This window comes from Vidua macroura, chromosome 12 (genome assembly GCF_024509145.1).
Source record: "Vidua macroura isolate BioBank_ID:100142 chromosome 12, ASM2450914v1, whole genome shotgun sequence".
NCBI lineage: Eukaryota > Metazoa > Chordata > Aves > Passeriformes > Viduidae > Vidua > Vidua macroura.
This window is the reverse complement of record NC_071582.1, coordinates 21,085,773-21,101,180: the sequence shown is the minus strand read 5'-3', so window position 1 is coordinate 21,101,180 and position 15,408 is coordinate 21,085,773. Positions and strand designations below refer to the sequence as shown.

Here is a 15,408-nt window from a genome sequence, read left to right as displayed (position 1 = left end):
TCACGGAAGGGAATCGAGGTGGGGTCACACGGAGCGGCCCCAACACGGGTATGATTACATCCAATTTCAGAGCAAGATTTAAAATATCATTTCTAATAAAAGCACTCGGCCCTCCTAATGAAAAACCAAGCAACACAAATCCAAGTGTTAGGGAATTCTCCCCGCGACACCGGCGGCGCCGCCGGAGCCCGGCCCAGCCGTGGCCCCGCTCCCACACACGTCGTTACCAGCCTTTATTACACAATCCTGATGGCAACAAATTATTTGGAGATCATCTTCATAAATTTTGCATTGAGGTTGCCGTGCCACTACCTGGAATTGATTCAAAACGCTTAAGACACTCAATTACTTTTTAACACTGTTACCCGGTGTAACGACATCGCCGCCGCTTCCCTCGCATCTGATGATGCAACATCATTGTAATTGATTCATTTTCTCAATTAAATAAAGCTCCCGTGCTCTCCTCTCTGCAATGCCACCGAGACTCCCCAGCTAGATGGATTACCTCTTCTCCCTGCCTTGGATAAATGGCTGGTGAGGCCACGCTCTGCTCCTCCCTTCCCTCCACAAAGCTGCAGCCGTATTTTTCAACTTGGGAGCGGGGCTGAACTTTGCTGTGTTTATATTAGGCAGATTTTTCACTGCTAAAAACACCCTTGTTTACCTTTTTCCCAGCTCCCATTACGGGGCAGCTTCCACCACCATAAACCAAAGCCGAGCGCCGACAACTTTACGGCCGGGGCTTCTCCTCTTGCCCACAGTTCAGGGAAAAGGGAAGCAGCAGCTTTCCTGAGCATTAACAACTGCTTTAAAAGGGCTCCTCAGAAAATGTTGTCCCGTTTTTGTCTCCTCCCCTGAGTGCCAGGTTTTTGTGCATTACTGGGAGACGAGAGGTTTTGGAGGCAGCTTCACCTTGAGGGATCCGAGTGCAGCGGCTGCAGCTCGAAAGCGGGAGAAAATTTGAGGTGTTCCTACCCCACCTGACGCCCAAAAAAACTTGGGGATTGAGGAGATTGTTGTGTTTTGATGTTTTCCGTGAGGAATTTTAAATAGTGATATGGTAGCAGTGACACAAGAAAAGCCAGAGTGAAAAGAAGACCAAAAAAAAAAAAAAAAAAAAAAAGCAGGACGTGTTTTGAGAGCATCAAGGAACACTCTGATGTCCTTGATAGAACATCCTGTGCCCAGCTCTGGGACCACCCAGCTCCAGGAGGTCATGGAGCTGCTGGAGCAACTCCAGAGGAGGACACGGAGCTGCTCCAGGGCTGGAGCCCCTCTGGAGCCAGGCTGGGAGAGCTGGGAATGTTCCCCTGGAGAAGGGAAGGCTCCAGGGAGAGCTCAGAGCCTGAAGGGGCTCCAGGAGAGCTGGAGAGGGACTGGGGACAAGGGATGGAGGGACAGGACCCAGGGAATGGCTCCCACTGCCAGAGGGCAGGGATGGATGGGATACTGGGAATTAGGAATTCCTGGCTGGGCTGGAATTCCCAGAGCAGCTGTGGCTGCCCCTGGATCCCTGGAATGTTCAAGGTGAGGTTGGATGGGGCTGGAGCAGCCAGGGATGGTGGAAGGTGTCCCTGCCATGGAATGAAGCTGAACTTGAAGATCCTTTCCCAGCTAAAGCATTCCAAGATTCCATGATCATTCCCCCTCAGAAAAGTCACTTTTAGCCTCTCAGCACCAAGACTCTCCCTCAGCCACACCAGAGCATCTCTGAGCTCTGCCCACCACCAACTCCCCCTGCTCAGAAGCTTCTCCAACTTTCCAAAAGCAAATGCAACAGTCTGAACTTGCAGAAATAGCTCTGCCATTTGACATTTTTGAACCTGCCTTGTATTTTCTGTGGCTTTACCTACGGCGTGTGACGGTTCACGACTTGCAGAAACAGGGAAATGATCAATAAATAAACAGGGAAATGATCAATCAATCTGTCCCACTATCAGAGTATTTCTCATGCCACGGAACACCAGTGGAACCTGGATAAACCACTCCAGAAAGCACAATCTCCAAAAAGCAGGTTTTTTTTTTTTCCCCCCCAAGGCTGGTTAAAAATTCCAAAGTTTGTCTCCTGCTTCATCTCCTATTTAATGAATGCCTCTGGTCATGAAAGGCAACTTCTGACAGACCATCAGGTTATTTTTCTGTCTCCATGGAGATCCCTGGGCAGGGAGGTGGCTGAGAAGACCTCTCCCATCCCTTTCACATTGCAGCCACCAGCACAATCAAGGAAACTCAAATGAATCCACCCCGGGTAACTTGGAGGAGTCACCAGCTACAGCTTTAATTTTCGCTTTTACTCCCTGGAATTAGGACTTGCCCTGGAGCTCTTGTTTGAGAGATTTGCAGGTGACCCAGGGTTAGATCTTCCCATAGCAGTTAACAAATTTTCTCTTTACATATATACTGCTTTTCAAGCTCCTGATAGTGTTTTTTTAATAGAAAAACCCATCTACCAACAAATCATACAGTTATGATTTTTAAGGGAGGCTTCACACGACAACATTTCTCTTCCCGTGGATTTTAAAAGCAGATAGAAGTTATTTTTCATCTGCACAAATGAGGGTTGAGTTTTAACAGCAAAAAATAACATCGTGTCCTACTGACAAAAGCTTTATCTCTGCCCTGACATAAAAGGTAAAGGAATATCTAAATATTCTGGTTTCCATGGGGGCTTCACCACCATTCCACAATTCCTGTGGAATTAAAGGATGATCTTCAGATATATTTTACAATTTCTTGCAAAATTGCAATTGCTGATACTTCTGCAAGAAGTCAAAGCACTAAACCAGTGAGAATGACCCCCCCTAATTTGTTCCTGATATTCTAAACCTTCCCCATCCCCATCTGGGGATTTTGCAAACGGCAAACTTCAATCACTGTCACAAAACATTAAAAAAAAAAAAAAGGAAGAAAATTATTTCAAAATAAAACAATAGACAATTCACAACAACCTTAATATTAAATATATTCTTACAATTATATTATGCTGCTTTTCCCCGAGGTCTCCAAACAAATTTATATAAAGAGATTATTTCATCCACCATTGAACTGCAGCCACTTCTTAGAGAAATCTCTTTACCAGAGTTTAGAAACACAATTCAACAAAGTGGGCATGGAAAGCTCCACACTGTTGGAAGGATTGTGGTGGCAACAACTCCTCCCAGCAATAATTTCTACACCAGAGTAGAACCAGAACACCCTGACAACAAATCCCTTGGTCAGCAGGAGTAGGGACAAGGGAAAAAAACCCCCAAATTTAGCAAATTGCTGTTGAAAATCTTGGAATGATTTAGGTTGGAAAAGGTCTCCAGGATGACAGAGTCCAACCATCAGCCCAAACCTTGTCTGCAGGCCTCGTTCCCAGCGCCACAAAAAGTGGGTGAGGAGAACAAAGAATGGTCCAACAGACACCGAACAGAGACCTGGGTTTTGTTCCACCCACATCTTGCTTGGTGTCACCCAAATGACAACAGAGAGGAACAGCAGGAGAACTTGCTGGACACCGTGGGAGAGGGAAAATGAGCACAACTGAGCAGGAAGAAAATGACAGAATGCTCTGAAGGATCCAATAAAAAACCCCAAACCTCCAAAAACCCACAAACGTCACGGTGGGATGTCCAGGAACCACAGGCTGAACCACTCAGGGTGATCCCTCCTCCCTGTGCCTCCTCAGCCTGGGCATCCCCAGGGAGCTGTGGGAACGTTCAGAGGAGAACCCCAACAGTCAGAAATCCAGGGAGACCTGGAAACAGAGCAAGGACATCATAACCAGCACCCCTCCTGCACGCGTGCCGCGTGCTCCTTCCACTCACAACTGCCCTCAGGTCCTGCAGCATGGAAAAACCTTCCTAGGAACAAAGCAGAGGAACAAATCTGAGGAGCTGAGAGCCTCCAGCAGCAGCAGGGTGGAAGAGCAGCAGATGAATTTCCACGAGGATTGTCCCTGCTCCTGAGGACAACCCTGCAAGGTCCCTCCTGGCTTGGAAATGAACAGGTGAAATGGAGATTGCGGAAATGTCTCACTTTTTGAGCCATCTAAAAAAAATTCAGATCTTCCTCTGAGGAGCTGCAAAATCAACTGTGATCACTGCAGATGTCACAACCCCAGGGACAGCTGAAGGGGAGTAACTCAGAGCAATAAAAATTTGGGTTCATCAGGGGAGTTTTCTACCCAAGCTGAGGCACCACCATCCTCTCCTGTGTCACTGGACTGCCCACGGAGGGTTGTGTTGCACCCTCAGGAATCAACCCCAAATTTCCATGAGGCTGGCAGAAGAATGGAAGCTCTGGAGATGAGGGAAACACCTCAGAATTATTCACTCCTCATCTGGGGCTGGAGGTTCCTCGCTGTGCTGAGCAACCACCACCCAGCAGAGGAGGAGAAGACCCCGTGCCTGAGGGAACACGTTCCTGAGCCTCTGGCACAGCCCAAACCCTGGGAATGCCGTGTCCTCCCCCACGAGTGCCTCTCCAGCCCTGAGGAGCAGGAGCTGCTGAGAAGCACAGCTCCAGTCTGAGCTCCCACAGCTGCAGCCCTGCCCAGGGAACAGGCAAAGGAGCAGTGGGCTTGTCTCTGGTCATCTCCTGGGAGGGAAGTGCTCCTCATCCAGGCCAGCAGAGCCTGTGCTGAGCGCTGCTGTGCCTGCCCCTGGATCCCTGAAGTGCCCTAGGCCAGGCTGGAGCACCCTGGGCTAAGTGGGAGATGTCCCTGCCCATGGCAGGGGATGGAATGATACGGTCTGAAGGTCCCTTCCAACCCAGAGCAGTCTTTGATGATGATAAAATTCCAGTAAATGCAATATTTCCTGATGGCTCTCCAAGGGCCACCTGGGCCAGCCCAAGCACACAAATCCCTCTGCAGCCCTTCTGCCTCAGGGAAGCTCCAGTCCCAGGTTTAAGGTCCCACTCAGGCAACTCCTTCCCGGGCATCGCGGCAGGAACGGGATTTGGGAGAGGAGTTTCCTTCCAAGCCCTCCAGGGACATCTCCCAGTCCACCAACTCACGCAGGAGATCCTTCCAGATCTGCAAAAACCTCTCTGCAGGAATTTCAGTATTTCATGGAAAGCTGGAGTGGTTTGGGTGGGAAGGGACCTTAAAGCCCACCTCGTTCCACGCAAGACAGAAGAAATCCTGGGAACAAATCTGAGCCCTCCTCCCTCAGACTGCCTGGAATTCTTAGGATTAGAGATTAAAAAATGCACATCAGCCTTCCAAGATCCCAAACCAATAAGCCACTGTTAAAACATACTAAGATCACATTAAAACTTCCTATAAAATCATTACATTAAAACTTATTATAAAATTTTACTGGTTACCTCCATTTCTGCACTTGACCATATTATTTAAACATTAAATTTACATTCAAAAAATATCAGAAAGCTTGGATAAATAATTAAAATTTCTCTCCTTATATTTCAGATTCCTAACAGATCCTTAAAAAAAAATTTTCTAAAATCTCTCCATTTTCCAGACACAAAAGCACATCTGGAAAAACAAACTAAATTCAAATTTTACAGCAAGTTTCTAACAGGCAAATCAAATTCAAGTTCAAACTATTTTCTGGCTATGGAGAAAAAAAAAATAAAGCAAAAAGTATCTGAAGTAAATTATCAGGAATGATCTATGTGAAACCTATGCTAAGAAATTAGGAAGAGTTTAAAACAATAGCAGATGACTTCAAATATTGCCAGTGATTTCTGGAATATATTACAAAAGCAAAAGGATTTGCAGAAATCTATCATATCTAAGATATTACCCAACAATTTCATTCACTCTTTTGGCATTAGCATTTGAACAGTGTTTAATGTCTTTTAAATGGTTCGATGTAATGATAGATCTGGAAGACAAAACATTCCTTTCTTACCAGGAAACACGCTGTAAACAACCCTCAATTTATCCTCCCCAAAGAAATGAATGCTTAAAGGATGCTTCTGCCAATGGAAAAAACAACACTAAAGTGGTTATTTCGCATCCCAACTTTAACTAAATATTTTTTCCCTTGACAAGCTGCTTCCATTTAAATGAACCCAGGCCGAATTTGGTCAATAGTATGGATTGCAGAGAACAAAAAGAACCTTGCACCGTGCTAATGCAGGGATCAGGAAGCAGCAACTTCATTTCAAGGCAGGCAATTATTTAGCAAACTAAGATACAGCAAATAAATCCACGTTTTCCACGGAAAAGCTGGCACGGGAGCTTTCGGAATTAAACCTCGCTGGCAGAAATCGCGGCGAGGGCAGAACTGGAGAGGAGAAAAAAAATCAGAGGGAGAAAAACGAGATGCTGCGAAACCCCTCAGCTTTGGGAGCAGAAATAAAAGGGTAACAGTAAGAATGATGATGGTGATAATTTAAAAAAGGGCAAGGTGTCCTGCTGGAGGAAGGAGCCGTGTCCCAAGGCCGGGGGAGGCTCATTGTCCCCCGGAGCAGCAGGACCCAGCTGAGCACCCGCTCCCTCCCAGGCTTTTCAAACCCCGGGATCTGGGAAGAGTACAAACCTTTCCCTACCAGGAGGAGCAAGAAGCTCTTTGCTTCCACTGGTTTGGTTGTTTTTTTTTTTTTTTTTTCCTTTCCCCTCCCTGTTCTGTTTTCTCAGGAAGCAAAGGCACGGCAGGTCCACAGCGAGCGCTTTCCTGGGCTGTAAAATTCCCTGCTATCCACTACTGCTTCCTCTGCTGTGGGATTTAAGGATGCCTCCTCCTTGAGAGCAGGGATATGTCAGCGTTTTGTTGGACTACCAGCTCTGACAGCCTTGTCTCTCCCACTTTGTGCTCACAGTGCTGGGAAAAGGAAGGGGGAAAAGCTGAGAGGGGGGAAAAAAAAAAAAAAAATCAAGGGGAAAATCCAACTATGACTAAATTCTTCCCTAATTTATTCCTGTTATTTCTCCTGCTGCAAAAATAAACTCTGTTTATGTATAAAGAAAGCCTTAAATTAAGGTCTCTTGCTCCCACTGCATTTTGAAATAAGTTATTTGAATCCTTGGCTGATCTATTTTAACAAATATCATCTCCCGCGTCCATCACTCCTCCTGTCTTTTTGATCTCTTTTTTCCTACTTATCATGTTCTTTATTTGAAACAGATTTTTAACAGATAATCTCCGCCGTTATAACAATATCTTGCTCGCATTTTATTCAAATAATTCTTAAAAACAGCTTAAAAAGCCGTTTGGAATAACATCAAGCTCTCCATCAATCAAACAGCAAAAATTCCGCTGGCGGTTGTATAAACATCAGATCAACTCCGACGTCTTCAAGGATTTCAGAGCAAACCATAAAAAACTCCATTAACTTCTGACAAAGAATGCAAATTAATCACAACATGGGGTGAAATGAAATTAAAGGCTCTTTTCTAATCAATGACAAGGCAGGATGAAATATTTGGTGCCGGGATGCTCCCGATTTTTTTTAATTTTTTTTTTTTTTTTAAATATTTTTTTAATTTTTTCCCCCCTCCGCGTGGAAAAGGGGGATTCACCCGGGGTGGCTCTTTAGCCCTCCCCATCCCTACAGCAATCTGCTTTACAAGTCGCCCCAGCTCCACAAAACACACTAATCATCCGAATCTCAGGTGCATCCAATTTGTTATTCACACTCTCCCGGTGCCGGGAAAAAAAAAAAAAAAAAAAGAAAAAAAGAAAAAAAAAAGGAAAAAAAAAAAAAGGAAAAAAAAAGCCTGGCGTAGACAGATGCACCGGGAACCTTAAATGACAGTTTTGGCCTCCGGAAGTGCGATCGCTACAGCAAAATCTAGTACAGCCTCCAGGTGAAATGTCTGGAGCTCCATATGGAGCAGGGAAAATTAACAACAAGATGAAAATCGCTGTAGCAGCGGGGAGTCGGAATTTAACAAAAAAAAAAAAAAAAAGGGAAAAAAAAAAAAAAAGGAAAGGAGGAAAAAAAAATAAAAAAAAAAAGAGGGGAAAAAAATTTAAAGATGAGGCAAGAGAAGTAATAAATTAATGGGGTGTGAAAACATTCAAAGCTTTACAATACCAGGGGCAGTATTTGCTCAGATTTGGGGGGGAGCAGCAGGATGGGAAGGGGGAGCACGGGATGGGAGGGGGTGGAATGAGGGATGGGAATATTTTTGATGCTTTTTCCTTAAAAAAAAAAAACCAAAAAAAAAAAAAAAAAAAAATCAGGTCGTTTTCATCTCATTTATTAAGAGAAGGCTGGGATTGTATTTTCCTAAATGTAAAAGTCTTTTAAATACAGTGGTGGTGGTCCTGCAGCTGATGAAATCAGGCTGAGTGCTGCCTGCTCCTCTGGAATATTTCCCTGATGGATGCACCATCCCTTTAACACCCTGCTTTGTGTAAAGTTTCACTACAAGCCGAGAATATTTAGTGAGCAATTCTTTTCACTTCTCCTCAATTGCATTATCATTAAACAAGTCATTGCCCCCATCGTGGTTTTTTCAATCCCTGGGATTCTCTGTGAGCTTTGTTCGGATCTTTGGGGTTCCAACGTCAAATTCAATTAAATATTCAAGGTGCCATGGCCTTCTGGGGTATCTGGTTTTCCTTCCAGTTGTTTGGGTAAAATCAAAATAATGTGAATTAAGGTGAAATTTTTAAAGGAAAATGTAAAACTTATTTTCCTTGTGTGCCATCCCTAAAAAGCTGGATGGGTTATGGACCAGCACCCTTGGAAAAGGGGTTTCCTTTCTCTTTTTTAATGTTTGTGCAGAAAATAACTTGATTCAAGAGTATTTGTGAGCACATGCACCATTCTTATTAATTAATAGAGCGGTGCAAATAAATCCAGGGTGAATTTGCCCTTAAAACCTTCGTTTTGTACCCAAGGAAAATCCTACAAGCATCGCTCCCTCCCGCTTCCAAAGGGACTTGGACATTTTACAAAAGCACATTCCATGACCACGAGAGGAAAACCAACACCCAAACAATGCAACACACCAAAAATTCAGGTATTTACTCCATTTTAAGGCTTAAGAGTTCCCTGTGCAAAGTTTTTAGAGCAGACAAGTCAGTTCTGAGCATCACTCTTTGTTATTTCCCTGCTCAGATTGTTCCCTTTTGCTGTTGGTAAGATTATGTTCTGTATATTGAGACAATATTGAGATTATGAAGAATAAAGTCTGTAAATCAAGACAAAAAATAAAATAAGAGTTAATAAATATACATTAACTCTAAACACACCTGTAAGGAACTTCACTGACACAGCAGTTGCTCAAAGTGCTTTCAAGATAAGACTTAATTGTAAAGATTAAATAATGATTAATAAATCAGCAAAATAAACACTTATAAAATAAATACTTATCAAAGATGTGGGAAGTCCTGCCATGAAAATATTCTACTAAAGGCCAGAAAATGAAATAATCATCCTTTACTTTTATGGCAGATTGCAAGATGTCCTGAATTTCCACACTGCACTGATTTCCCCCTATAAATCTTCTTCATTTAAACTGAATTTACACACACCATTTGTCTGTGTCTTAAAAATAAAGGAAAAAGAGAAAAAAATATACATTTTTTGCAGCTGCAGCTGGAGACAAACATCCATTTGTAGGAAATTTCAGGTGTTCTCACCCACGTGGCCACACTCTCCATTTTCACAGGGAAGCAACTTGGAGGTTTTTAGGGACAAATTCAGGACCACACATGTGATTAACCTCAATCCCTGGATAACCCCACTGAAATGAGGAGGAATTACTCATGGAATGAGCAGAATCAGGCCCTAACTAGGAAAATAAAGAGATTAAAACCCCCCTATTAATTATCCCCCTAACCAAAGAAGGTTTCTAAGGGTTCTCCTGCCCAGCACATGCCTAAAATACATAAATTCACATAAAATCCCTTCTGAAAAGCAGTTGCTTGAAAAGCTTAATAGCCACATTTTAAAAGTTTCACCTCCTCGACTGTTTTGCATTAAAAAATATATACAATTTCATGGACTACTGCCTTGCCAAATATTCTTTCACAAACCCGATCTGCTTTTTAATTAGAACAGCAAAAAGCATCTTTAAACTTGGCAATCATGGTTTGCTCCCAGTTCAGGGAGACATTTTTGCCTGGAACCACATGGAATGTCCACGTTCCAACCTCCTTCCCCGTGCTCTGACACGTCCATCAGGTTCATTTTGAATTGTCCCCTCATCACTTTGGATTTTAGGTTATAAAACACCTAAACGTGACCATCGAGACCCTCAGAGCTCCCCACGCATGGAGGGCTCTCCAATGTAAGTTTCTTTTCCAATCCCCTCCTCCAAAAACACGTTTAAAATCCAGATGAAACATTCCCAGTCTATTCTCTTAACGGTGCCAGTGAGCATTTTGCAGAGGAAAAAAAAAAAAAAAAAAAAAAAAAAAGTGAAAAATCAGAATATTTCCACCCAGGCAAAACCTTCCCAAGTCTGTAAAAGTGTCAGGAGAATTCGCTTAAAACAGCTTCTAAAAATGGGAGAGGGAATGAGTCCCAGCCTATTATTCAATAACCATGTTTGTGAGGCATCTGCATAATCTAACCATGCATAAATTAGTATGTGTATTACAACAGTTATTTGCATAATAATAGCAAGTTAATAGATGCTTAAAGAGCACAGACCAACACCACCTTTAAATCAGACATGCCTCCAGGCACTGCGAGCTGTAGAGACCAAGATGCAGAGAACAGTCTTCATAAAACATATGAAAACATTAAAAACCACATTCAAATAATTCATTTTTTGTCCCTGGACACTTCACTTTTTTTCCCCCCTCTCCCCGGAAAGAATAATTGGAGGAACTGCTGAACAGTTTGTTCCTGTGAATTCTAACATCCATCTCGAGATGAGAATTTCAAGTAATCGCCAAAGCCAGTTCTGGGTTTGTTTTGTTCAGAGCTTCATGGGGTTTTTAAGTGTAAAAAGTAAAATATTCCGTGGTGATGCAGAGCTCAGCATCCACCCAACCATGGCCACCAGAGATGGAAAGAGCTGTACCAGCAGCTTCAGGTGGAAACTTAGGAAATACCAGTATTTACATCAAATACTAATATTAGGTCCTCTTCAAAGGAAGAATCTGAAGCTCCCTTAAGTATTCCATTCACATTCTATTTTTAAGGGGATTTTAGACCATTGTACCATTACTCAAAATTGGAATTAAAAATTAAATTATAAGGAAAGGAGCAGATACACCTTCCTGCTTCAAAAAAAAATGTTGTAAAGACTGGATTATTTTTTAATCTCCCAACAAAATGAACAAGATTAACATCATCATAATTTTCATTGTCTCCAGGGAAAGAAAACAGAATTTGGAGAAGAGAAAAAAGAGAGGGGCAAAAAAAAAAAAAAATCAATAGAGACTTCTAAATGACTCCTTGCAGCTCCCACTTTTCAATTTAACAGGACAGATTTATTTGTATGTGGCTCAAATGTTCACAATTGCTCTCTGCACCTTCATACATAGGAATGAATGTCACAGTGGCAAACAGCAGTAATGAACAATCTTACCTGAGGATATGGAAACCTCCCAAGAGCAAGCTGGGAAAGGAAATAATATTTGTCTAGTTATAGAGATTTGCATGGAGGGCACATTTCCTTCAAGTGAGAAAAGTACTCAACTCTCAGGATGGTAGGAATTGGGGAAATGGCAAAAAAGGGATTCTGCAAACACAAAGAGCTGTATTTAGAATGGGCCCCTCACAACCATCACCCCTCGTTTTTTCTGGGGATTTCCCTCAGTGCCACCCTTTGATGCCCAAATTCAGGCACATTTCCCTCAGGAAAGAAAAGTTCTCAATGCTCAAAATGGCAGAAACTGAGGAAAATGGCAAAAAAAGAGATTCTGCAAACACAAAGAGCTGTATTTAGAATGGGTCCCTCACAACCATCACCCCTCGTTTTTTCTGGGGATTTCCCTCAGTGCCACCCTTTGATGCCCAAATTCAGGCACATTTCCCTCAGGAAAGAAAAGTTCTCAATGCTCAAAATGGCAGAAACTGAGGAAAATGGCAAAAAAAGAGATTCTGCAAATACAAAGAGCTGTATTTAGAATGGGTCCCTCACAACCATCACCCCTCGTTTTTCCCAGGATTTCTGGGTTTCTCCAGCCCCTTTTGTCTCCTCAGTGCCATTATTTGGTTCCCAAATTTGGGCACATTTTCTTCAGGAGAGAAAAATTCTCAACTCTCACAATGGGTAGAAATTGAAATGGCAAAAAAAAGGGGATTGTGCTGACACAAAGAGCTGTACTTAGAACGGGCCCCTCACAACCAGCACCCCTCATTTTCCCCAGGATTTCTGGGTTTCTCCAGCCCTTGTGTCTCCCTCAGTGCCACCGTTGGATGCCCAGGTTCCCCAGGAGTGGAAATGAAACCAGTTCAGCCTCGGCAGGGAGGCCAAGGCGCTGCCCTTTGCTGATAATTATCTGTGATGAGCAGGCAGCTCTCAACTCCCAAAGTCCTCCCTTAACTGGCTCAGGGTAAAATCTGGGTTACAGAGCTGAGCTTGGTGTCCCCATTGGTGACAAACCTGAGTGGGATGTGGGGAGAGCCCACAGCACCCACAGAGAAACCTCACCCTTCCTCCAGATCCACTTTTCCAGGGTATCGACTGCATTTGCTGCCCCTGCTGTGTTATAAGTCAATTCAGGCATTACAAAGTAATCCCAAAATCAACATTTTTATGGATGTTGTCTAAAAATATTCTACTGGCCATAACTAATAAACATTCTGAGAGAAAGTCTTTGTACTAGGCAGGTTCTCCCACTCGCTGGGAAAGCCTGGAAACAACTCCAGCAAAACGCAGCTGCTTGGAGTTATTTTGTCTGCTATTCAGTGAAGGACCAAGGTTTTCAGGGTTAGAACCATGGAATCCTTTGGAAAAGCCCTCTCAGATCGAATCCAACCCTCCCCAGCACTTCCAAGGCCACCACTGACCACATCCCCAGGTGCCACATGCACAGAGCTGTTAAATCCCTGCAGGAATGACTCCAGCAGCTGTGCCAGTGCTTGATAACCCTTTCCACTAAGGAATTTTCCCTGATATCCACACTTCACTTCCTCTGGCACACCCTGAGCTGACCCAGGGCATTCGGAGCAGCTCTGTTCTGTCTTTCTGGGTGTGCCACAGAGGAGCCAAGAGCTTCCCTACACCCCACACAACCTTTGAGAATCCTCCTGTTACCAGCTCCAGAGGAAGGCCTAGCCCAGAGGTTCTGGCTGCAGTGAAACCCTGGATTTCCCAGGTGGATAAACTCATTCTGTTCCCACCATCCTGAGCAAGAGCAGCAGGGCTGAAGGACTGAGCCACCGTGTCACCCACGCCAAGGGACAAACCCACAGCAGGGCTGGGCAAAGGCACTCCCAGCCCTGCCCTGGCACTGCCCCTGAGCCCCTGGAGCTGGGGATACCCGACCTGGCCAGACTGTGATGCCTCAGGTTTGGATTTTCTATTTTTCACATTCTCTGCTGCTTTAGTCTGTGGGTCTGGGCTCCATATTATGGGATGGAGAGCTCTGTGCACAGAGCAGGGAGACAAAACAATTCCTGCTCCAGCTGGGCACCAAGGACAAATGATCCAAAGCTCAGGCCCAGGAGCACAAACAGCGTGGGCTGGAGAGAGAAAAACAAGCAGGATGGGAGTGCCTGGGCTAAAGCTGGAATGGGACAATGAACTGCAAGGTGCAAATGGAGCAGAGCTGATCCCAGTGAGAGCCCCCGGGAGCGCTCGTGCATTTTGGGACCATTTTGGTTCATCCTGGGGCAGCCCTGGCTGGGCTCTGGTGCTGCCCAAGGTGGATCCATGGAGGAGATCCTTTAATAAATCCCTGCTTTGTTCTGTGACTCTGCCCAGTCTCTGTTCTAGGTCAGCCTTCACAAGACATCACATGCAGCTCCCCAGAGGTGAAATTTCAGCCTTTTGGCAGCACAAAACTCTCCTGAGGACAAGGCTGAGGCACAGTCAGAGCTGCAGTGAGGTGGGGAAGGAGCACCAGACATCCCTGAACCTCAGCAGCTTGGGAACCAGGCAGAGGTGGGGCCCTTCCTGCAATTCCAGCTGCTCTCCAGCCCCAGCAAAACCAACAAATTCCTGACAGATCCTCGGGGGAGACATCACAAACCCAGAGCGGGGCCCAGAGCATCTGGGTGAGACAGATGAAAAAATTTCTTTGGGGGCTACTGCTAAATGCAGCTTTCACAATATTGAGACTTCAAAACTCTTGTCCACAGGAGGCCCCAGAGCTGCTCCAGGGCTGGAGCCCCTCTGGAGCCAGGCTGGGAGAGCTGGGAATGTTCCCCTGGAGAAGGGAAGGCTCCAGGGAGAGCTCAGAGCCCCTTGCAGGGCCTGAAGGGGCTCCAGGAGAGCTGGAGAGGGACTGGGGACAAGGGATGGAGGGACAGGACACAGGGAATGGCTTCATAGTGGGAAAGTGGAGATTTAGATGGATACTGGGGAGGAATTCCTCCCTGTGAGGGTGGGCAGGCCCTGGCACAGGTGCCCAGAGCAGCTGTGGCTGCCCCTGGATCCTTGGGATGTCCAAGGCCAGGCTGGACAGGGCTGGGAGCACCTGGGACAGTGGGAGGGGTCCCTGCCCAGATGATCTTGAAGGTCCCTTTCACCCCAGACCATTTTTGAATTCTCTGATCATTCCCATCTCAGCAAAGTCACTTGGGTCACCCTCATGGCAGGCTCTGAAAAATGCTGCTACAGAGTTCAACAAAGACCCTTCATTTTCTGTTGTGGGGCTACCAAAACCCATCCTTTACCACCTTCTCCTCTTTTGGGAGCACCACCCTCCTGTCCCAAGCAGAAATCTGAGATCCTGAGGAGCTGCGTGGTTGTGACAGCCTAGAAATAAACCCATCAATGCCCAACACTTTTCCATGACCAGAAGCAGAGCAAGTTCTGATTTTTTCACTGAGGAACAGTGAGAAACTCCAGAGAGAACAAGCAGGTAAGGATGGTTCTGTGCACAGAGCATCTTTCTGCAGATGTTATTGAAGCAAAACAACCCCTGCCTCGATGATGACTCCAAACAAAGCATTTCCATTCCCACTGACCTCTCCAGGCTCAGCAGGGGCTCCAAGGCAGCAGAAAAACTGGGGGAAAGAGCCAGACACAAATATAGGGTGAATAAATGAGCACTGAAGGACCCCAAAACGCATCAGCAACAAGTTCTTTGGGGTTTGGTAAAAGGGAACGTTTTTCAGTGAAGCTGAGAGCTGAAACACACAGGGCCAGCTCCTGTGCCACTTCTGCATGCCCTGCACCACCACTGCATCCATCTGCTCAGATTTCCTGCCTGCAACATTGTCAAGGTATTATAAATTAAGAAACTTAGCAAAGAGTCTGTAATCTTCCCCGAAATAGCCTGCAGATATGTCACTGTACTAAATGTGTTTCAGATTTAATGAAGCTTTAATGTCCTTTTTAATTTTGCCTGTTTCTGTATCACCAGGGGTCGAGCG

General features: G+C 44.9%; 1 protein-coding gene across 3 annotated transcripts in view; it reads right to left on the bottom strand.

Moving 5' to 3' along the window:
• Window positions 1-15,408, bottom strand: part of MAP2K5 (mitogen-activated protein kinase kinase 5) — a 146,134-nt gene that overhangs the window by 37,360 nt on the left and 93,366 nt on the right. For 2 of the 3 annotated variants that reach the window (XM_053988649.1, XM_053988651.1), the window contains exon 17: window positions 11,450-11,479. The exons of the other annotated variant lie outside the window; for it this stretch is intronic. In XM_053988649.1, coding sequence (XP_053844624.1) covers window positions 11,450-11,479 — 30 coding nt within the window. The remainder of the gene's footprint in view (window positions 1-11,449; window positions 11,480-15,408) is intronic. 3 annotated transcript variants of the gene reach the window in all.